Below are 10643 nucleotides of genomic sequence, written 5' to 3'. Positions count from 1 at the left end.
AAAAAATCAAACAATCTTAAACGTTGTTTTCTTGCAAACACAAAAACATCAACGTTGTTGTCTGCACCGTCACCTCATCCACTTCAAACAAACACTTCCCTCATACGATTAAACTTTTTTTCATAAATATCATTTTTAAATACGGTGTTCAAACTTCAATTATGTCAAGCTTATTGCAAAGATTACAACAATTTAAAACTTAAAATACCATTGATACCATCGAGCATATAAAAACAAATTAGAATTATCAGTGTTCTACTCATTTTAAAGTGGCCTGGATTTTTGACTAGGCTGTAGGCACGTGCCTACTTTTTTTTTTCACGGGGTTCGAACCCAGGACACTCCCGGGGACGAATCCCGATCCAGGTTTTTTATTTCTGTATGTGGGTCAGGCGCGCCAGGCCATTCAGCCAAGTTCCTGCCTTGCCTAATGGTTAATCCGGCACTGGTGCAGCGTCAGCAAGAGGAAACTGATAGGTTTGACTTTTGTGTAGCGGTCAGTTGCAGTTGTTTAGCAGGCAAGTGTGTATAGTTTGTGCCTGATGATATTACTGCTTTTCATTCGTTACTAGCTGAATACTACACTTTAAAATTGCAAACTGTTTGCAAAGCCTTTGCGCGCCTAAAAATCCATACTGCACAAAGACTATGGTAAGGCCACAACGTGCATTTCTAATGCGGCTCATAGTGGTCCTACGGTCAACTAAGAAAGGATTTTGAGGTAAACAAATATTTTGCCTTTTACGGGTATTCTGTTTCAACTTCTATTTAAAAACACACGGACTGAAGCGTGGTGTTACCAGTGTGCTACAATTATAGAATAGTGTAGGTGTATTAAGTAACATAGTAGGTGTTAGCAATATATACCAATGCTGTTGGGAGGTTGTTCTTATATTCTTGCTTCGACCAATAAACAACTATTAGGTCTGGGACTATTGGAAGGCAAACAATTATCATTTGCTACAACATGATGAATATTTACGAAACGACGGGTCCGAATGGTATAAAGTTGTTTTGTGTTTTGTATGAGCGCTTTAAAATCAGAACGAATTTTCTTTTTGGGTATAACGACATGAATATCCGAGGCGTAAAATTCGTAAAAAATGTCAAATTTATAAATAATAATGTGCATAATTCCAAAAAACGTACAAAAAGATTAGACAATAAAATGAGGTGATAATATTTTTAACTATAGGTGAAAAGAGTCAGCCAGCAACAGAGATTCAAAGAGGTTTTATTCCAAGTGTGTCAAGCCCATTCAAGTCAATCAAGTTCGGCGTTATGATTGCTGTTGTCTTGTGCGTTGTAGTCGGGTCAATAGTTGGCAGCTACGTTTTGGTAAGAATACTTTTATAGTTTGTAATTATAAATAGAAAAATACAATTTCAAAATTCATGTTGACCCAGGTGTTAACCGCGAAGTCAAATAGCAATCTCGGTAAGTTTAAGAAATTTTCTGTATTTACAAATTCTGTACTTTAATCTTATTTGAATCATAAACATAAATATGTTGATGACAACAATAATATAGCGTAGAGTTTAATATATCTGCAAAGATTTAGGTGAAAGAGAATTAGAACAACTAGCGACGGAATTACAGAAAAGATTGAATCAGACAAAAGGTAAGTATTCGTCTTTAATAAAAAGAATTTAAGCTAATGGAATAGAATTATGCACTGTTTGACAGGATTTTCCGGTCCCAAAGCCGATAAAGGCGACGCGGCGGGACAATGTGAATGTGAGGCTGAATACGAACTTAGAAACGCGATGCAGCAACTTAAAGAGAGACTTGCAAGGGCTGAAGGTGGTTGAAAATTTATTCACAAATCAGGAAGTTCTTGTACTAAATGTTTGAATGTTGTTTGAACTAACTTTGGCAAATGGCAGCTGCATTATCCAGTAACTATTTTCTTTGTTTATGTTCAGCTGCTATTTTTTTTTTTTTTTTTTTTTTTTTTTCACGGGTTTCGAACCCAGGACTCTCCCGGGGACGAATCCCGATCAGGGTTTTTTATGTCTGTATATGGGTCAGGCGCGCCGGACCATTCGGCCAAGTTCCTGCCCCATGTTCAGCTGCTATTAATCCAACGTCTTGTCGGGATGTAGCACCTCGCTATGAAAACGACACCGGCGGCGTTTATACGATTTACCCACTCACTGGAGGACGCCAAGGAGTCAAAGTGTTTTGCGATTTGGTGACAGACGGTGGCGGGTGGCTGGTAGGACGGAAGAACTTAATATTATTAAACACAGTAATAAAACGTATATCAACAGGTATTCCAGAAGAGGAAAGACGGTTCAGAAAACTTTAATCGAGGATGGGTCGATTACGTCAACGGGTTTGGAAAACTAGATGGCGAATTCTGGTTGGGTAAGTTGACGACGTTGCTTGAGGGAGATTTTTCCATTGTCAAATTGCGCGTGCAACCGACCTAATGTAAAATAATATATATTCGTGTGCAAATTTGCACCTGTTGAAGTTTAATGATATTAATGATATTGATTTCGCTGATACTCTGTTATGGCGGTATACTTTAAATGTTCAGTTTTTAATGATTTCACTAAGCGACATGTTGCAAAGTGTAAACCGTCTTGGTATTTTTGGTTTCATTTATTGACTTAATAAGCACATCTTTGCCCTGTAGCGAAAACCCAGATTAGAAACGGAAAATGAACTCTACGTTTCATTTTAAGCAGTTTACTGCAAATCTCATATTGCTGTTAGGTCTTGAAAAACTACACTGGAGATTATGAACTGAGAGTTGACATGGAGGATTTTGAAGGAAACAAATCTTATGCATTTTACGGGTATGTATAGGATTCCGTTTTACAACAAGAATGGTGTTTTAGACTAAACCTTGCGTAACTATTTTAGAATATTTTCTGTCGGCCCAGGAAACGACTATACCCTAACACAGGGCAGATTTTCCGGACCAGCAGGTAATCTCTCGTTTTATCTTAAAATTGTATGAAAACGTGCACCACTGGAAAAAAAGAAAAACAAGTTTGTTAATGCTTGATTTCGGTTTTTTTTTAAGGTTTGGTTTGGGTGACCGCTATGTAGTTTTAAGAGACCGCAAGTGTTTCATTTAAATACTAAAATATCCAAAGTCCAAATTTTGGGACACCGCTGGAGAAATTTGACACTGCTTGATTTTTTTTGTAAAAGTACTTTGCTGTTTATACAACGTTATTTGTAAACTATTTGTATTGTCTTTTTGTTTGTGATTACAGGTAATGGATTGCGACCCACCGGTACAAGATTCTCCACTAAGGACAGAGATCAAGATAAGCTATCAGGAGAAAGTTGTGCTCAGTCTTACAAAAGTGGTTGGTGGTTTACAGATTGTCATAGTGGAAATCCCAACGGGTATTACTATGGTGGTCCGCATGACTCATATGCCGATGGTGTGTGTTGGCTTCCTTTTCGTGGATATTACTACTCATTGAAAACGATGGAGTTGAAAATCAGAAACAAATAATTGCACATATAGAAGGATAAATAAATGACAACTTATATTTATGGTAATTAAACGGGTAATTAATCGACAAACTGATTGTGTTTGTTTTGTATAAATGTATAGTAAGTGATATATACAACCGACGGTGAATAAAAGTGTCTGTGTACAATGTGCAAGATTTAAACGGTAATGTAAAATGTTTATTCCTCTGGTCAGCCGTTATAGTTGCTAACCAAAACGATTTTAGTCTTCAACTTCAAGAGTCGAAACATCGCAATTAATCGTCCTAAACGTATTGAAAACAACAGTAGTGTTATTGTTTACAAAAAGTAAGTGAACTTAAGTGAACTCAATTCAACTGATGTGACCGATTATAGCAGCGAAAAACAACCAATCAGTTAACGCTCGAGCGTCATATTGCAGCATACAAGTAAGGCGCATGCTAAACAGCAATCCCATTAAATACATTCATTTAACAAATAGGTACAGGTTACATTTATCGTAAAGCTTCAGTTGTACACGTCACAAAACTTGGAACCTAAAATGTCAACACGCAGAAGTAACCAGACTCACGTGACGGTGACGACACAATCGAGCTGGCGAGACACAACTTTCGGCGGTGGGGAATTCCCTCTAGGTTCCATTTAAACCTTTTGTCTGAGCTTTGTTGTGTGGAGCAAAGTCAGCAAGGGGAACTAGTAGGTTCGACGTTTGCGCAGCAGTTGTTTAGTCGCAGTCAGGCGATTGTTTATCGTTTGTGCCAGGTTATTATATTGCTTTTTATTTGCTGTTAGCTCGAACCTAATGTGTACTCTAATCTTTGAAATTGCGCACTGTTCTTAAAGCCTTTGCACGCCTAAAAATCCATACTGCGCAAAGATCATGGTTAGGCCACAACGTGCATTTTTAATGCTGTTCACAGTGGTGTTAAAATGTAATTAGATGGCTTGTGTATCTAAAAGCACACTATAGGCATTTTTTAAACTGCTTAGCCAGTTTTGAGGTAGCGTTTGGCTGTGTATTGCACAGGAGTGAGACTGAAAACTTGTTTTTGCCCTAAAGTAAAAGGTTTGTTTAATTTTACTACAGTTAAGTGAACACTCTGCAAATGCAAAATCGGATATATCTTCGTTATAAAACTGCTGTCTTACAATTAATAGTCTGGTCCACATAAACCCGTTCAAACGTGCATCAATGTATTTACTCATGTCATCATCGGTGATCATATTTATCAGTTCGTATATTCAGTTGTTTAAATACTGAAATCATTTCGAAAACGCTGTTTTGACCCACAAACACCTCTGCCTATCTAGGTATGGGCCAAACCAAGTCAAAACCAAAGTTTTAAGCCTGTAAGTAGTCATTAAATCCATAAATTTAATCGTACATCAATATATTTGCTTATATCATAATTAGTATATACAGTTATTTAAATATCCAATCAGATCGATATTAAACGCTTTTTGGCACGTTAACACCCCTGGCCAATTAGGTAGGACCAAACCAACCAAAAACTTGAGCTTTAAAGCTTGGAAAACGCAGAGGATTACCTAGGCAGTATTTTAAGTTTGCAGTCATGATTGAAATGTAAATACAAATACGGGTTTGGCGAGAGATCAAATAGCAACCCTGCTGACAAGCGGTTATTCATTGACGGCAAACCAAACAACCTACAATATTACCTTTGAATCTGATAGGACTTTGCGCACTTGTATACTAAGAATACGAAGTTTTACCGGGCTTCTGAGTTTTCTATTTCATTCACTTAACAATAAATGCCTGCTAAATCCTGCTTTAGGACCACATATTTGAAAGAAACGCACGTACTTGTAGCGTGGTAAAGCCGTGTGTTATTTTTATTTGCGTTGAAAACCGGCAATTGGTTTCAGTTATCAAGTCGTATTTTTTTATTTATCATTGACAGTTAAGGAGGAAACGTAAATAATGGGTATAAGTTCGTTTGAGAGTTTTCTGAAATTGTACCGCGAACGACTCCTTCAATCTGTCGATTTACACGACCAGTACGTAGTGTTGGATGGCAGTGAAGTATTGTACATGCTCTACTTTGAAAGTGACAAAAACGGACGGTGGGTTTTGAAATAAACAAGCACAAAAATCGTTAGTGAGATTTTGAGTTTTAAAAGTAATATGTTTTAAAGTTTCACCTAATTCTAAGTAATGCGTGTCAACTACAGAAAAAAAACTCGTTAGGGTAAAATTTAAGTATAAACCACCAAATTAAAACCCAAACGCATCAAAAATGCTAATCAAAAACTCCTAAGTTTTAAAAGTAATACGTTTTAAAGTTTCACCTGATTCTAAGTTATGTCTGTCACCTACAGAAAAAACCTTGTTGGGAGAAAACTTTAACACAATAAAAATGCTAATCAACACCAACTAAACTTAGCGTTCAACTCCACAGTATTTAAACAGGTATTTTTTAGAGGAAACTACGTCAGTTTTAAATCGGTGATCGAGCAATTTTTTAACAACCTGAAATCGTGCAGTATTACTCCAGTGGTTGTGTTCGATGGGTAAGTGTTTGTTTAGATGCTGGATTAGAAAAAGTTAAGCCAAATCAACTGTAGATGGAAGTTACCACAGCCCTACAAACCTTTTCTCTATCAACAAATAACAAAAAATAATACGTTTCAAAGCGTAGTGCACAATTTTGAAGTGAAGGTAACGAGCTGAAATAGTTTAACAGTTTTGCCGAGTTTTTTTGCAATTTGTGGAAGTTGTGAGACGTTAACGCAATTAAATTTAAATCTGGTATTTTTCACGTAAAACTTAAAATAAAAATTTGTTCACATTTCGGCGAACCAAACTGTATATCGATCTTACCAAAATACAATTTCTCCAAAATTCTGGTAATTTTGCTAAAATAACACAAAACTTAGCTATGACAAAGCAAACATCGAAGTCAAAAAGAAACTTTGCCTTGACAGATTTAAGCTGGGTGAATACGAAGACAGGTACGTGGAAAGAAGAAATCAAAAAATCCAAAACATGATGAATTTGTTCGAGGGAAGACAAAACCGCTATTCAAGAGTCAAACCATGTTTAAGCGGTAAGTCAGATTTTTCTGTCAACTTGTGCAAAATAAAGGTAGCCTGTAAAGGATTAGTCGCAATAATAAGTTATATAGTCAATGACATTTTTCAACGAACTCTTTACTGCTTTACAATCCAGAAAGGCAACGCTTTTTTACGCTCAACTTCGAGTAGATTCCGCAACACTTTTTATAGCTTTTTATATAACTGTGTCGTCTATTTCTTTGACATAAAAGATTGCAGGAAATATCTGAATAAATTATGTTCCAGTTGTCAGATAAAACACGTCAATATACCTAACTGTTTACGATTCCAAGGCCCCCTTGAACATTCGTAGGGGTAAATGCAAACTGCCGGACAAAACACAAACAAACAAACATAGGTAACTATAGTTAGGCGTGAACAAAACCTGATTTACTTCTTCGCAGATCTGGTCTTCGCACAAGTACTTGGCGATCTCGAGGTAATATCTGTAACAGGCGTGGGAGATATGGACGAGAGCATAGCACTGATTGCAAATCTTCTCCATGCTCCAGTGGTGGCGAGTGACACGATATTTTGCACTTTCCGCCTCGAGAACGGAATGATTCCGCTTCACACCTTGCAATGGAAAAGGGTAGGGGATGTGGGTGATATAACTTAACAAAATATGTACTATTGCATGTCTTATTTATTCCGTATGCTTTATCAGGAGAAACCGACATTGGATAAGAGTTGGAGGCTAAAATTTGAGCACAAACCGAGCTGAACCCGAAAGAACAAAGTCCAAAATCTGACCCTTTATTCGAATTATTAGCAAAAAAAGTATTGAACTAGGCCCGGAAATTGGGAGTGTAAAGTCAGACCCAAACCAAGCCCGTTTAAGCCCGAATCCAAGCCAAAAAGCCAGACCCGAATCCGACCTAAAAAGCCCCCCTACAATTCTGCCTTGGGTACATATTTTAACAATAAACAAAAGATGCATAAATACCGATAGCATCACCCGCTCCTTATTCAAACAGAATCGTTATATATACACAGACGCGACAGGGAAGTAATGGCGAACCTTTCATGAGAGGCAGCAAGTTTCTACAGAGGCAATTTGCAGATTACTTCAACATGGATGAAACTGCCATTCCGTATCTTCTTGTGTTTTGTCCCAATGTTGGAATGTTTGATTCAATAATGACAAGATCATTCCGCGACAGCAACTTTGAGGTAAAAAAAAAAGTTTTTTGGTTGCACCTTTTACCGCTGGGATTTTAAGACAGAGAACAGCCTTTGTAACAAGATCCAAAATAACTAAATATTAAAATCACATTTATCAAAAGCGTGATTATTGCGCCCATACTAAATTATACGCCTTTGAATTGGTTGGGATAGTTAAACTTTCTTGGTCGATTGGGAAACAGCGATAAGGATAGAAGGAGTAACAAACCTAATGATGAATAGAACGGCCCCTAAAGACGCATTTTCTGAAACGTATAAATAGATCCGTACATGGTGTTCTAGAGCAGGGGTTCTTAACCAGGGGTGCGAGAACTGTTCCTAGGGGGTGCGGGGAGTCTGAATCATTAAGGTTGGTTAGGTCTATTCTGTATAAATACAAAAACCCAGCGAGGTGCGAAAATTGGTTGGTGATTGGAAAGGGTCGCGAAAATTGGTTGCTGATTGGAAAGGGGTGCAGCAAGGAAAAAAAGGTTAAGAACCACTGTTCTAGAGTAACAAATTATTTTCAACATATAAAATATAAAAGCTTTGTCAATTTCCACTCTTCCTTCCCAAAAATGCAACACAACCAATTTATGTACATGTAGGGTTTAGATATGCCTGCAAGTGTGATACAAGGATGGGAAAAGTCGCAAGGAGTCAGATTGCTGGAAAAGTGCATTGTTTGGCTCTCGGAAAATTACACAGGTGAAGAGAATGAAGAAGGTTTCATCGCTAACATCGCAAGTTCGGTTGAAGAATCACAACGAGATAACTTTATGGAAAACGTAACAACCTTTTTAAGTGCTTCTAGACAACCACGTGGCCAGGCAAAAGTCCTTGAAGTTGTTAGAGGTCAAATCGAAGATAGCGAGTTTGGAGAAAGGATCGACAATGAGGACTTAGAACGTCGCGAGGAAAACGATCCAATTGTGGTGGAAAACAACTTCGAAGAGTTACTAGACCACGCTTCTACTCTTAGTTTTCCATCTTGGGCTCTTCGAATGTTGATGGCTAACGCTACAGGTGCCCCGATGGTGAATTACTTACCATTGGCGCTAACTGACCCGTCACAGTATCCGTCTCCACACATTGCAGCAGCAGAAATCCGCCTTCAAGCTTACAGAGCTTTGGTCCACAACGACAGTGAAAACGAGTTTCGCGAATTTGACCGCGAAGAGCAAGATTACAAGGAAACTTCACGACAACTGATCGTCCGTTGTGAAAAGAATTTAGGGCCACAAGGTCGCGCCTTTGAGCGTGTAGATGATGACGCAATAATGGATGCGCGGAAGGAGTATCTCATCAATACATTAGTGTCACCTGAAAACGCAGATGCCAGGGCCAGATTTGACGACATACTTCCCGAGTTAAGCGATGACCTGCAACTAACCTTAGCGGCCACCTTGCATTGGATTTCAAAGTCAAGACCTGATGCAGCAGCAGTTGAGGCTCTCGCTTACCAAATTGCGGTTTGTCAGAATCTCAGAGGTATGCGGCAACTGCACGGAATTCTACATGACATGCGTCGACGTTTGGATGAGCGTGATTCAACGGAATGGTGTACTGACCCACAAGCCATTCACTGGTCCTCTGAATGGCAGCTGTGTTTTTGGGAAGCAATTAATTTGAATCAGATCTTAGGCTTTCCTCTACCGGAGCCTGATATCTCGAAGGTGTTTGAAGGGATCTTATTTGAAAAGGCGTGCACTTGCTTTCTGGCTGGCCACACCGCAGAAACCTTTATACGAGGCCGAGATATTCGTGACCTGCTGGCTACAATTTCTACCCTGCTTTGCGGTGTGTGATACATATGGTTATATGCAGTGGTGGGATTCAATTTTTTGTCAGCCGTTGTTATCACAAAAGTCATATTTTTCAGCCGGTTCTGTTGCAAAAGTCCGTGGACAGTAACCAGTAATGCTAACCGTTTTGCTGATCTCATAACATTTTGTTAGACGGTTCTATAGAACTGGTGCGAACCGACTGAATACTGAAAAAATCCCACTACTGGTTATATGCCAGATGATGTACAGTTCCTATATTTTAGTGCAAGTTCCTGTTGATTATTACACTTGTTCCATTTTTACCGTGATGGCTGTGTCGGTAATTACAACTTTTTTTGCATGTTTTCAGGTCTAAGTTACTTAATTGTCATGGACTATCAATTGTTTCGTTTTTATTTGAAAAGCACTTGTTTTAGTTAAAAAGCTTGGTTAATTTTTTTTTTGCGTTTTCGTTTTGTTGTTTGACTCATGTGTTGAGTTCAAGAAAATAGTAATCTTCATGACATCCACGACATGTCAGCAAAGCGTAAAATTGGGGCAAAAAATCAGACAAAACTGCCACTCTATAAGGCTGGGAGCGCACAGTAACAGTGTGTCCAATGATTGATGTATTTGTGGAAAAGGTTATCTTGATTCAGACGACGAACTAAATACTTACTGAAGATTATGTTTTCTGTTGATTTGGATTTTTAGGCTGCACTTGGTTTGTCTGGCAATTTTAACGTGAAATGTGTAACTTATTCAAAATTACAAACTTAGATTGCGCTTCAAATAGTCTTTAACATTTAGGTGCAAGTCACGGTAATCGTATAGCTTCAGTTGTGCACGTGGCAACACGTGGAACAAAAAATGTAAACGTATACGAAGTGTTACGAACCGTTGCGGACGTTTTGGCTTATTTTGACGAAGTAAGTCAGAAAAATGAAATTAAAATTTTGTTTTTACGTATTTTTTCATTTAGTAAATATAAGGCGACACAATACAGTATTTGAGTATTTGATTGCTAAAGCAAAGATTGGCTATCATGGGCGCCGCCACGTAGGGGCAAGAGGGGGCACTTGCCGGCGCCCATGTTGGCTATACCAGCGGGCGTAACCAGACCCACGTGACGGTGACGCAGTCGGGTTGGCGACCATGACTCACGTCAGCTACACA

The 10643-nt window shown here is 38.4% G+C and overlaps 1 protein-coding gene and 1 pseudogene across 2 annotated transcripts; both read left to right on the top strand.

Moving 5' to 3' along the window:
- Positions 1 to 670: 670 nt before the first annotated feature.
- LOC145220168 (microfibril-associated glycoprotein 4-like) lies at positions 671 to 3615 on the top strand (annotated as a pseudogene). The gene is made up of 10 exons (XR_013858016.1): positions 671 to 721; positions 1196 to 1338; positions 1407 to 1437; positions 1556 to 1621; positions 1687 to 1803; positions 2073 to 2218; positions 2274 to 2370; positions 2725 to 2807; positions 2875 to 2939; positions 3234 to 3615. The product of XR_013858016.1 is annotated as a microfibril-associated glycoprotein 4-like (transcript).
- Positions 3616 to 5395: 1780 nt separating this feature from the next.
- LOC145218470 (single-strand DNA endonuclease ASTE1-like) lies at positions 5396 to 9956 on the top strand. The gene is made up of 6 exons (XM_080085875.1): positions 5396 to 5547; positions 5905 to 5994; positions 6409 to 6530; positions 6942 to 7129; positions 7534 to 7710; positions 8310 to 9956. The coding sequence occupies exons 1-6, from the start codon at positions 5405 to 5407 to the stop codon at positions 9507 to 9509; spliced, it is 1920 nt and encodes a 639-aa protein (XP_079942001.1). The 5' UTR covers positions 5396 to 5404; the 3' UTR covers positions 9510 to 9956.
- The last annotated feature ends 687 nt before the right edge of the window (positions 9957 to 10643 follow it).

The sequence above is a fragment of the Phallusia mammillata genome, chromosome 3 (assembly GCF_965637545.1).
Source record: "Phallusia mammillata chromosome 3, kaPhaMamm4.hap1.1, whole genome shotgun sequence".
Classification (NCBI taxonomy): domain Eukaryota; kingdom Metazoa; phylum Chordata; class Ascidiacea; order Phlebobranchia; family Ascidiidae; genus Phallusia; species Phallusia mammillata.
This window is presented reverse-complemented; position numbering and strand designations above follow the sequence as displayed.

What these genes read in the sequence shown, in the direction of transcription:
- LOC145218470 (XM_080085875.1), top strand. Translation starts at nt 5,405, where the DNA reads ATGGGTATAAGTTCGTTTGAGAGTTTTCTGAAATTGTACCGCGAACGA. An exon ending in AGTCAAACCATGTTTAAGCG is followed by an intron (nt 6,531 to 6,941) that starts GTAAGTCAGATT and finishes ACTTCTTCGCAG; the next exon opens with ATCTGGTCTTCGCACAAGTA. An exon ending in ACACCTTGCAATGGAAAAGG is followed by an intron (nt 7,130 to 7,533) that starts GTAGGGGATGTG and finishes ATATATACACAG; the next exon opens with ACGCGACAGGGAAGTAATGG.